The sequence below is a fragment of the Panthera uncia genome, chromosome C2 (assembly GCF_023721935.1).
Source record: "Panthera uncia isolate 11264 chromosome C2, Puncia_PCG_1.0, whole genome shotgun sequence".
Classification (NCBI taxonomy): Eukaryota; Metazoa; Chordata; class Mammalia; order Carnivora; family Felidae; genus Panthera; species Panthera uncia.
The window spans coordinates 64998495-65011639 of NC_064810.1; the positions used below are offsets into that span (position 1 = coordinate 64998495).

The 13145-nt window shown below is 45.0% G+C and overlaps 1 protein-coding gene across 3 annotated transcripts in view; it reads right to left on the reverse strand.

Moving 5' to 3' along the window:
- The window catches only part of FSTL1 (follistatin like 1), a 59241-nt gene that overhangs the window by 23118 nt on the left and 22978 nt on the right, over positions 1-13145 (reverse strand). For all 3 annotated transcript variants that reach the window (XM_049629437.1, XM_049629439.1, XM_049629438.1), the window contains exon 3: positions 1400-1504. In XM_049629437.1, coding sequence (XP_049485394.1) covers positions 1400-1504 — 105 coding nt within the window. The remainder of the gene's footprint in view (positions 1-1399; positions 1505-13145) is intronic.

Here is a 13145-nt window from a genome sequence, read left to right on the forward strand (position 1 = left end):
TATTTATTACTGAGTTCTTACTAAGTATCCTACATGCTGGACAAACATGGTCCCTTGCCTTCACAGCATCCAGTGGCAACTAATTTGCTCAAAATCACAGAAATACATGTGGTCAAAGCAAGACTAGATACTAGGTCTCCTAACTCTAAGTACAGGCTTGTGCTACCACACAGTGGCCAGGCACTCCTCTAGTGAGGTCCACCTAGGGTTCCCAATGGATCTGTTTTTCAGGCGTCTGAGCTGGGGAGACTTCCTTTCCGGGACAATGAATCAGGATTCTTCACCTGGGGACTAAAGCGGGTGTATTTATTTGCAGAAAGACAGATATATTCCTAGGCTTGTGTTGGCATGGTAGAAAGGAGAAGGAAGGACACATATCCAGGGTATTTATGTTTGCCTGAAGAGGGAGAACTTGTCAGAATCCTGGTTACAAAAGAAGTATTTCTCGAAAGCTCACACTGCTTTTTAAACTTCATTAAAAAAAAAACAACACACAACCTTGTAAAGTCTTCATTTCATCTAGTATTTTTCTAAAAACTTGCATATCCTTTGACTTGGCAAGCCCTAGTGGGAATCAATCTTCTAGAAATAAAGGCAGCAGTACATAAGGATATTTTCACAAGGATGTTATTTTTTGCAGTGGTAAATGATCTATGAAACAACCTAAATGTCCATCTATGGGAAAATTATTACATGAATATGATTTTATTACAAAATATTTATTATGACTCCATTTTTGTATAAAATAGGGGGCAACCCTGTATGTGTATAGTAGCACAGAAAAAAAAAGTGGAGAAACTTATACCAAACCACTAACACTGGTCATCTCAGACTAATTGGATTTGAGGGTTATGGGGAAGATTATTAATTTTATGTTTATACAAATACCTGTATTATCTGACATCTATAAAGCAATTGTTAAATTTGTAACTTAAAAATCTTATAAAACTAAACATTTTTTAAAAAAAGAAAAAATATTCCTGCATTTACAGATTGTTTTTAATGTCTGGGATGAAAATCCCTTGTCTTTCATATAGACAAGGTAGGCTTTTTTTTTTTTTTTAATTTTTTTTTTTAACGTTTTATTTATTTTTGAGACAGAGAGAGACAGAGCATGAACGGGGGAGGGGCAGAGAGAGAGGGAGACACAGAATCCGAAGCAGGCTCCAGGCTCTGAGCTGTCAGCCCAGAGCCCGACGCGGGGCTCGAACCCACGGACCACAAGATCGTGACCTGAGCCGAAGTCGGACGCTCAACCGACTGAGCCACCCAGGCGCCCCAAGGTAGGCTTTTATAAAGATGATGACATGGTTGGCACTGCTCTGCTGACTAGCAGCTCCAGCAAGGTAGCTATATTGGCCTTGGCTATTGTCCTCTGGCTCCTGGCCTCAGAACTTACCTCAATGCAGAGGCAGGTGGGCTCTCCCTTCTCTGTGACTGCACATTCCCGGCCAGCTCCACAAAACACATTGGCACAGATCTTGGATTTGCTTCTTAGTTCTTCCTAAAACACAAAATCATAACGGAAACCAGGTCACTGAGATGAGGGCTTCATGGCATAAGCCACTGGTGGCGATTATCTTTCAGTCTCAGGTCTTGGTCTGGAGTTGCAGCTCATGGTTACTGAAGAGTTCTGAAATTGCTAGAAACTGTCCCCAACAGCCAGCACCAGACTTGCTGGCACTGCTCCAGCTCAGGCCCAGCTACCTCTGAGTCCCTCAGATTGTTTCTTAAAGAGCAAGAGACTCTTTCTTATGTGTTTCCTTTCTTTTAAAAATGGTCATCGAACAGTCCTTAAACGTCAACACTACAGTATATAGCTATACAGGCACAGACTCTGTCCTCAAGAAGCTCCATGACTCTCTGAGGAAACTCACAAATCAAGAGACATTTAGCAAGCAACAGAGAAGTGCAGCAACAGGAACACCAGCAGCCAGAGAAGGAAAGGAGGGCAAGACCCAAATGAGACTTTCTGAAGATAGGCTGCCTTGACTAATTCCTAAAGAATGAGAAGAGTAAGCCAGGGAGAAATAGAAACATGGAGAGAAATATGGATATCTGAAGGACCAAAATCTCACTGAGTAGTGAATGATATTAAAGGTAATATCATTTCAAAAGGCAAAAGGATAACTAAAGCATCAGAAACATGCCTTTGCTATTATTCAGTATGGTCTTGTTCAGACCCTGTCCACATCTGCCTCTGGCTTCAAGACCAAGAGGGCCAAACCATTGGAGAGCCAGTAGAATTATCCTCAAACCACTTAAGGTCAGTCATTCCTGTTCAGCAGAACCTACAGGCAGGGAATGGTCCGTCTATGCCACTGAAAAGGAGAGCGTACGTAGACACTAATCTGTCAGTGACACATTCCTTCCCTCACGTTAATTAGTGGCTAAAAGGCAGCCCCACCTCATTTGTCACACAGGCCAGCAGCAGTGGTGGTTGAACAAAGGAGAATGTGATTCTTCCAGCCTCTGTCTGACTGCTGAGCAGGCAGTCACGAAAGACCTCCGGGCTCCCACCCACTGGGGTAGCACTAGCTGTGACAAAACCAACAAAAATGACAAGAGCTGTGGCGGGGTCAGTAAAGGCAGAGATGGAACCTCAGATCCCACCCCTCAGACCATGTCTACTATGTCATGCAGAGAACTCACACACACAAAGCTTATAATACTAAAATTCTTGTAGTCCGTAAATGTTTCATATCTAAGAATAGGTCAAAGAAAACAAAAAACAAAGTAGATGCTGAAAGCTGAGGACTGCACCCAATACAGCTAGTCTGCTGCCACCTGGAGGCTGCTTTGCAAACTCCAGGGTATTATTTTCTCTCCTGAGCCATCTTGCCTGTCATGCAAGGATCCCATTGGTCGAGAAACTCTTGCCATGCTCACATTTCATTGGTTCATATGCTGTTGCTAAACCCATTCTTTTTTGGGGGTGTTGCTAAGGAAAATTCAATAAAGCTGGCAGGCAGGGGGAAAAAAAAAAAAGAGGAAGTAATCCCCAAAAGGCTGGGATGACTGGATAGCTGTTGTTTCCTAAACTGGGCGTGGAGATAAAATCAAGCATGTATTCTCTGATCAGGGCGCTCATAACTGTCCCTGGGAAGGGAAAACAGCTCTAAAAAGCAAGAGGAAAAGGCTGCTGCTGACCAGTGTAACAAAATCTCAGATAAGACTACCTTGTCCTCTCCCCCTCATGAAACAACACTCGAACCAAGAGATACAACAAATACATTCCTAAAAAGGCATGCTCAGACATACATCTACGCTCAAACAACACACCAGTATACAGCTCCACCAGCAGACCTTTACCACTTAGCTATATGTCTGTACATAGCCACTTTAATTCTTTGAACCTCAGTTTCCTCATCTGTAAAATAGGGGTAAATACCAGCCCTGCCTCGTGAAGATGAAATAGTATATTTGGAAGGGCATCATAAACTGAAAAGCAAGCAGAGAGCTTCCTGCACAGTAGCCCATGGCAGGTAGAGAGTTCCGTTTATCTTATGTTGTTGTTTTTAGTGAGTATTAAAGAGTAAAGCTTTGACTTCCAGGTTGAATTCAAACCAAGTCAATAGTTCTCAAAAATCATTTGAAGAAACACTCTTATTTAAAACGTAAAATCTAATATTTGAATAGTACAATTAAAATTTGCAAAATGTTTCACACTTATGATTTCATCTTACTGTACGAACAACATTGCAAGGAAATGTATAATATTAACCTCATTTTATAGATGAGGAAACTGAAGATCAGGAAGGTCAAGTAACTTGCCCAAAGGTCCTAATGCTAAAAATGAGAGGAGCCAGGATTCTAACCTGGATCTAGACAACAGGTGATTAAGTTCCCATTTATAAATACCTGGCATTCTAAGTGATTTTGATTCTATGTTATCTTATGTAAGCCCTATGATAATACCACAAGTTAGACATCATAACTCTCCCCATTTTACCAATGATGGAACTTAAGCCTTTGAGGTTAAATAACTAGAAAATGATAGTGCTAGGATTCTACCCAACCAAAGTGAAAGCAGCTCCTTTATATTTGATTTACTTTCATATCCAGAAAATTTAAGGTTTAAAGAGATTAGGACAGGAAAGTGATTTACATAATTAGCAAATATGAGAAAGTGCTTAAGAGTAGCTAGAGAGCTGGATTTGAGCTCCCACATCCCGCCTCTGCTCCTTATTTGCCATGGCCGTGGGCAACGTACTTTCTTTAAACCTCAGTTTCCTCATGTGTGAAATGGGAACACTAATCCCTGCGAGGGGTGTGTGAGCATTAAAGGAGATGAACTGCCTGCTGTACAGCTGAAAGCTGCCATTGTCACTGATTCTCAATTTCCTCATGGAGCGCCCGATACGACCTTGGTGGTCAGGTCCCCACCCAGCCTCTGTTACCCAGAAACGATACTACTGAGAGCACAAGGACTGAGTGAATGGAAAAAACCCAGATTCCTTCCCGTTTGAGACCAAAGAGAAAGGGGCAGCGCCAGTCACACAAGCATTCCTCTTTGCAGGTGGCACATCTGTCAATAGGTGGCAATCTCTCTCTTTGTCTTGGAGAACTCAAAGCCGCAATGCAGAGATGCAGCCTTGGCTCCTGCAGTTCTACCCTCCCAGCCCAGGAGATGTGGAGCAGGAGGTGGGACAGCGGGGTGAGGCGAGCACCCCACAGGCACAGGCAGCGGTACAGAAAACCAAATTTTTGCCGACTTGGGAAAGAGTGTCCTACCCAAAGCTCCCAATCCTCCCCAGTTCTTACCATTCACAGGTGTGCTATAATGCAGAAAAAAACAATGAAAATTTTCTACCTAGAGGTGGCCTCTGTGTGGCATTGAAAGCCCTTATCCAAGCCCTTTCTCGGGGAATGGGAGGTCAGGAGCAACCCTGGGGCTCCCAGAAAGTTCCTGAGCATGGTAGATGGTCTTACCCCTCTGCTGAGTGGAGAACATCTTGCGAGAACATGCACATGGCATAAACACGCTCATGGAACAGGGCAATCAATGGCTGTCTGGTGGGCAGGGGTGTGGTGAGTAAGGCAGAAAAGAGGCAGGGCAGCAGGTGACATGGTGAAGGTGGTGCTTTGGAATATTAATTTGTGTCTGGTCCCTTCCAACTCAGAAATTTTAACTAAAGTGCAGGGCAGCCTGGATGGAGGCTGGAGGCAAGGGAACCCGCCAGGTGAAAGACAGTGAACTAGTGGGGGTGACAAGGACCTAGGGTCCAATGCTAATATTAATTAGAGCACCTACAACTGAGTGAGACTCTTCACAGAGATCTCTGTCCTCACAACATCAGTACAAGTTTCCATAGTTTTACTCCTATCTAACAGATTCAGAAAACCTCGGTGACATACAGAGGCCACATGATGAGGGAGAGACTGAGTCAGGACTGGAAGACAGGTCAGCCTGAATCAGAAGCCTCGATATTCCCTCTCAGGGAGGGAACAGTCCAGGGAATAAGGTATGGGCAGAGGGGACAGCTACAAGGGCTAGCATAGGTAGAGGCTGCAAAGCACAATGCAGTTCTTTTAAGAATGAGGTCCCAAGCCTGTATTAGAATTTCATCTATGTATAGACAACCACACTGTCATATGGATATGCTCTAGGAGTGTGAGGTCACAGTGTATGAATCTCTAAGTCTGAGTGTACTTATGAAAATGTGATTGACTGAATGGGGCCAGGGGGCATGTTCTGAGGGTGTGATCACTGACATGTTGATAAAAGTCAACTGTATACTTGCTTCCAATGGAGAAACATTGGGTTTCTAGCTTTGACTTTCTGCATCATCTTCCTGACCTGCTGCTGTGCTATTTTCATTATGCGTCGCCAGTCATGCTTTGTTCATAATGCAAACTCCCCTTGGTAAAAGACGGCCTGGGAACATTGCTAACTTTTACTGGGGAAAAACTTCCTCCCTGAGCAACTGTCAGTCATTGCATGGTAATAATGATACTTGATACTTGCACAGCAAGTTTGACTCATCTGTAATTTTTACTATCATTTTTGATTCTCAAAACTCTTTAGGATAGCCAGGCAGGGGTTAGCTCTTAAGACACTGCCAGACTTAACATCCAACGATGAAGAAGAAACTGAGGCTCAGGGCTACATGTGACTGGTCCAAGACCTCACAGTTGCAGAGCTGGGTCCTGGCCTAGGTGTCCAGGCCCTAATTCCAGCCCTCTTTCCACAAACCACTTTGCCTCATTACAAATCAAAGCTAGAAAAGATATTGTCATGGATCCAAGGTCTAAAAAAATCAATTAGTTTTGCAATTTAAAAAGATCCTTTGCAAACAAAGAGCAAAGCAAGTTATTTGCAAAACCACCAGTAGAGGTGATGGTGTGCCTGAGTCTCCGGGCCGACTAGCATTAAGGCTGAACATAAACTACACTTTGAATGTTTAAAGAAAAAAAGTCTTCTAAAGTAAAAATCATTTTCTGGAAGAACACTGTGCTTTGGCAAGGGAGGAAGCTTGTAAGCAAAACCATAAAACTGTCAGCTTAATATATCATTATTTCACTAAAGTGAACTGGGTCAGCTGTGTACCCCCAATCCTTTTCTTCCTTCCCAACTTTCTTTAAAAAAAAACAAAAACAAAAAAAAACAGTCCTACTTATGCCAAGGTGGAATTTTGGCTCCACTTGCCACTATTTTGTGACAGAGCGGCTTTGTTGACGTGAGAAAGGCTCTCCTTGCTTTGCCAGAATTAGTCATGGAAACTTCACAGGAACACCAGGGCCCCTCAGATACGCTGAGCACCACGGAGCTTGGGACAAAGGAATTCACAGAACTGGGGAGAGCAGGAGGCCTGGGTGGGGCACAGGGTGGGACGTTGGCTGCTCCTAGCCAGTGTTCTGGAATGGAACCCAGTAGTACAGGCTGGAGAGCTTGAGAAAGCCAAACCTCTTCAGGACCTTGAAATCTAGCTGGAGCACCACGTGACCCTGTTCAAGTCTTTCCAATTCTTTTTCTCTGAAAAGGAACTTGTTGCTGCATCCCACATATTCTAAGGAAAGAGCTGAAAGGAGTAGCAATTTCTAGCAGCTGTTCTGATGCACGTGGCCGAGGCCTCTGCATCTGCAGGAACGGTGTGCCTCGTGTATTTGTGCTCACTACCAGGCCCTCACCTCAAGGTTAATGCAACACGGCCAGATCCAGGTTCTGAGGAGCCTGGTAAGCTCAAACAATTTGAGACAGCCCCCATGAGAAAAAGAACACACGATTATGACTGTAAAATTGGGCACAGGGCCTTGGGAAGGGGCCTTGTGTGTAATGTCTGAAACTAAAGCTTGATTAGCTCATAGTAAATCTGACTCTCCATCAACCCTACTATGTTCTTCATAAACAAGAAGGCTTTGGGGCTTTTAGCCTACTGGAGCCCTCTTTAATATTTTATACATGTATAGCTTATCTCAAGTGAACTCCAAGTGCCTGCACATTTTGGCTTCTGACACACTCACCACGGTGCCCTGCCTGAGAAAATCCACAGTAAATGTTTTTTACATTAAATTTTACTGGCGATTTGCTCAAGTTAGTGTCAATGTCGGTGGCCAGGATGTCAGGATGTCTGGGGGAAGGAGTGGCTGGTCTTTATGACATCAAAATAAGGGATGCATCTCCCCAAGAGTATTAGCTTTAAGATAAAAAAAATCTATTATGGACCTGTCATTTAAGAATTACCTAATTCTGGGGCACTTGGGTGGCTCAGTCAGTTGTCTGATTTCAGCTCAGGTCATGGTCTCACAGTTGGTGAGTTTGAGCCCCACATGGGGCTCACTGGTGTCAACACAGAGCCTGCTTCAGATCCTCTGTCTCCCCCTCTATCTGCCCCTCCCCCATTCTCTCTCTGTCTCTCAAAAATAAATATTAAAAAAAAAATTACCTAATTCTCCCTTGTATTAATTCCTATGTTTAGCTTCTATCCCTTATGGGATAACATGTTCCTGACATTTTCTTCTCATTACGTGATAATGTATTTTGTGTCTGGAAATTACTACTTTCAAATTTCAAATGGGACAAGGCTGTTTACCTTAACCACTGTCTTTATTATCTTACAGATGCTGTCACAGTCACTACGTGTTTGCCTTGTCAAAGGGAAGGATCTAGACTGCCATCTTCCTAGGGGAGCCCTGTCACTTTCCCAGCTGCATATTCACTATCTCTGGAATGCCACCCACTCCTATACATAGACCTTTCTTGAGGCAGCCCAGCCCCAGCATGGCAAACAAGGTGATGGTTTCTACATAAGGGTGAGTTAAGTCTGCTATAATGGCCTTGTCTAGTCATAGTAGAAGAATAGCAGCATTTAATAAACATGAGTTAGAAATATGTTAAGCCTCTTCACACAGGACTGAGAAAAATCTCACATGGGTCTACCAGATCTGAGGATTCATCCCCGATGGCAGTGAGGAGCCTCTGCCTCCAGCACCCCAGGAAGGCACTTCTGGTCTCATGCATTCAGAGCATGGGCCACAGTGATGCGCTGGAGTGTCCCAGGGGAGCGCCATGCTGTCTCTCCAACTTAGGCACACCCAGGGACTCCACTCTGACGGACAGGGTATACCAGGCTCCCCAGCATCTGTCTACAGTTCTGAGTGATCCCTGGGAGCTCCCAAGATATCCTGTCTTTTTGTAAGGCCCCTAGTTCTACAATTGAACACTTCAGTGTCTTTAGAATTCCTTGGTGAGACCTTTCAGGCCAAACCACTTTTTGCCCTGAATTAGTCTGATAGGTTTGATCATGTATTCATTTTCCATCCTCCAACCATCTGCCTTTAAGATTTGTCCACTTTATTTTGTTTAGTTTTAACATTTATTTATTTTTGAGAGATGGAAGTATGAGCAGGGGAGGGGCAGAGAGAGAGAGAGGGAGACACAGAATCCGAAGCAGGCTCCAGGCTCTGAGCTGTCAGCACGGAGCACAACATGGGGCTCCAACCCATGAATGTTGAGTTAAGCATGGATGCTTAACTGACTGAGCCACCCAGGTTCCCCTATTTATTTATTTTAAAAAAGTTGTTTTAATGTTATTTTTGAGAGGGAGAGAGACGGAGAGAGCACATGTGCATGTGTGCACATGCACGGGGGAGGGGCAGAGACTTGTGGGGGGGGACAGAGAATCTGAAGCAGACTCTGCACTGTCAGCACAGAGGCCGATGTGGGACTCCAATTCACAAACTGTGAGATCACGACCTGAGCGGAAATCACAGTTGGACACTTAACCAACTGAGCCACCCAGGCGCCCCAAGACTTGACCACTTTAAAGGATAATGTAGGTGGTAGGATAGTCCTTCAGTCTGCTTCAGTAAAGGCCAGGGCAAGTAACTAAAATCTATTAGAAAGCCTATTTGATAAATGCCTGTGAAAACACAAGAAGGATAACAGCCTGTGACCAGGGTGATGCAAGCTCCATGTAATAAACCCTGAAGGAGGACAGGACATGGCCTCTACCTTCACAGGAGTTTCTAACCTCATCAGGGCGATGAAACTCAGAAATGCAGATCAGCACAGCCCTGAGTAAAGGAGGTTGAATCTAGGAGATGGAGCTTCATGGATGAGAGGGGGACTCAAGTGAGCCCTAAAAAGTGGTAGGATCTGGATAGGAAAACTGTAGGTTTTTGAACAGGAGGGTCTTAAGACCAGTTCAGCAGTGGTACATGGGGAGAAGTGGGTGAGGAAGAATTTGGGGGCACAAGGAAACAAGGTAGCAAGTGCCGGGGATGATGAAAGTCTCGTGTATGGTGGTGGCATAGATACAGAGAAAGGAGGGAATTCAGGAGAAAGTCCTAAAGAACAGTGAGGTCTGGCCACATACCAGATAGGAGAGAGGAAGGTGAGAAACCAGGGAACCAAGATCATTGGCTTTGAGGGTCTGGAAGTTTGCTAGTGTGTCTGCCAGAGATGGAGACCAGGCAGGGGCTGAGCGGGGAAGGGGGTCAGTGATGATGAGTCAGTTATGGACTTTAAGTCTAAGGCAACAGTAAAACATCCCACTGACAGTTGAAAATAAAGGATTAGAGAAGCACATCTGGTCATGATCCATGTAGGAGTTAGAAACAGGGCCAAGAGAACACATGAGCTCAGGAAGAAAGGGTGGAAATGGAGGGCTGAGGGTGGCCAAGAAGCAGGAAGAACAGGTTGCTAGCAGCCCACATGTGGGGGGGGGGGGGTCTCTGCAAGCCAGAGAAGGTGCCTTCCCCTCTGTGCAGATGCGACCCCAGACCAGGCTACAGGGCTCAGTAATCAGTGCAGGTTGGACTTCAGCCCCCTTCACCTCCGCACGCAGTGAGCAGCCTGCACAACTGTTACGAGGGCTCTGAGGGCAAAGCAGCCAAGAAAGCAAAGCAAGCACATTCAGAAAACTGGAAGCAAAATCAGGACGTCTAGAGAGCCGGATGGTGATGAAACAGGTGATGAATGCCATTGTCTGAGAAATGATTTGGCAAATGTTGGAATGAGACAGCAAAAAACACAACACAACACAACCTTTAAACCTCTGTGGAAACCTGAACCAGAGGCCAGACCAGACAGAGGCAGTGAGGTCCTATGTAACGAGAACTGATACAGGAACCTGGAGAGAGGCCCTGGACACATGTCTCTCTGCTTCCAACACTTTGTGACTTAGGGCAAGATACCCGAGAAAGGGGCCTCAGTTTCCCCATCTATAAAAGGAAAGAATTGTAGATGATGCCCATGTCCCTTAAACTGTTAAGATTCTCTTAACTAGAAATCACAGAAATTTGCCATTTCAGATGTTCCTGAGTATCAAACTTTAATCTCTCAAGGAAGTTAACCTAGACACCCAAACTAGAGACTGGTTATGGATAGTCTCCTGAGAGTGTTTCAGGGTCTTTGTTTGGTCTGAGTGGAGGAATTAAAGTTGACCAATTAAAGTTGGTCTGAGCGGAGGAATTAAAGAATTTTTGTAAGCAATGCCTTTTCATTCTCTCCTGGGTCATGACAGAGGAAATCAGAGGAGTAGTAATGGGACCCCAATTGAGTGGCCTGATTTCACTCTTGGTTAACTGCTTGGAACCCTCTTCTCCCTTTGAATGCCATTAAATGACATTTTTATTCTATCTGTGTTTGCCTTGCAAGAAGAAAAGGGAGAGAATGGCTAAAGGAAATTCACATGAGATTCACAATTCTTCATTCCTGCCAAGAACCTGTCACTGAAGTATGTCTGGGACTGCCAGAGCTCACATTTACTCAGCATCCATGCTCTAATTATTTCCACATGTAGTTCAAGGCAAATGGTTGATTAAAAGTTAAAAAAAAAAAAAACACCCCCACACCTAAATCCCAATACCCTCCACTAAGAGGGGAGACAGCTCCAGGGCAGCTATGGGAGAGCTCCGAGAGAACTGGTTTTGGAAGTGTCCCCTGCAGTGCTAACCACATCTGGATCAACATCCCTGCACATCCCCAAGCATTCCTGACGCTCCATCCCAAGCCAACTCTCCACCTCCCCAAGGTTCCCCAAGCACTGAACCAAACAGGATTCACATTCTTTGAACTTCTGAGTGGAATGTAGGATTTATTCCTGCTTTGGTAGAAAGCAAAAGAGGTATGGATATAGGCTAAGAGCTACAAGTTCTCCTCTCCATCCCTTTTTCCCTGGGCTCTACTGAATTTAGGTAGACTCTGGGTAGTTCCCGGTACCACATACTAGAGAAGGAATCTAGTGTGCAGAGAACGTGGGTTCCTTCCCCAAGCCGGAGAACAGTCCCCACATCTGCAGCTCCTTTCCATTATCCCAGTTTGCATGTAGCTCCCCCTAAAACTGACAGTTAACCCACTATTCCCCAAGGTGGTCCACATGACCTGGCATTGATTCAGATGGCTACTGAAATCTACTTGGCCGCATTTAACGCTGCCACATTAACTTTGGCAGTGACTCAGTCTTCTTCCTGTCTCCTGGGTGATTTCATTGTTTATGTGGGCTCAAGATCCTTGACCTCCTCACCTCCAGTAACCCTCACTTCTAAAGTCCTCTGGCTACAGGAAGCTTTAGGAGGTTATCTGTGAGTATAGCAGGTAGCAGCGGCAGGCCAAACTGAAGGGTACAGGGCACCTGAGGTCCTACATTTTGAAATGAAAACTCATTACCCTTTGAAAATGTCAGCACCATGAGGGATTATCAGATGCTTCTTTAACCTTCAAATGGGCAGAGAATGTCCCACAAGACCAGCTAAAGAAATAATGTCACCATCTGGGAAGGCTGATTGATTGTCTGAACTACACAAATTCTTCCTGTCCTTCAAAGCTCAGCTCGAGTTCCACAACTCCATCCTCGGTGACCTTTCCCTCTTGACTGGTATGAATTGCTCCATCCATCTCTGAACTCATTTTGATCACTTTTTAGAAAATTTAATTGATTATGCAGAGTTCGGCTTCCCAGCTAAACCCTTAGAGGACAAGGCTTGGTCCTGGCATAGTGCCCTGTGCCACTCAAGCGACCTTTGTTGAAAGTATCAAAGGGTGACTGAGACACACAACCCTAAGGCCCTACGGCAGGGTCACAAAGCCCCCTGGGCCAATTCCTCTCCTGGGGCTGCCCCCTTTTAGGATCAGGTTTTTTGGGGAAATAGCCTAAAGACACCACCCTTCTTCACCTGGCAATAAATATTCAGCCTGGAATTCCCTAATGAGAGATTATCTTAGACCCACAGAAAGACACTGGGGCGTGTGTGTGTGTGTGTGTGCGCGCGCGCACACGTGTGATGGTGAAGTGGACAAGAGAGCAATGGGGGACTGAAATGGCTTTCAGTCATTTCCTTTGTTCACAATTAATGTATAATCCAGCAGATATGCTGAAGGAATGACAACGTGCTTGGGGGAGAATAATGGAAGAGGAGGCAATGTGGCAATGCAGGGTACCTCGTGGGAAGGCAAAATTGTGTGGGACTTCAGAGTGTAGGGTGGGGGTCATCACCGAGCAGCCTCACACCTTGATGACCTACACAAGGGAGAAGTAGAGACAAAAATAAGCAAGGATGACAGGCCAAGAGAAATTGTGAAAATAGGCCTAATTGTGAAATGACGCAAGGCAGCTGTTTTATGCTCACTCTCCTCAGGAACCCCATTCCTACATTGTCGTATGAAGTAGAAGGGAGGTAGAAGGTACATGGTCAGTCTCCCT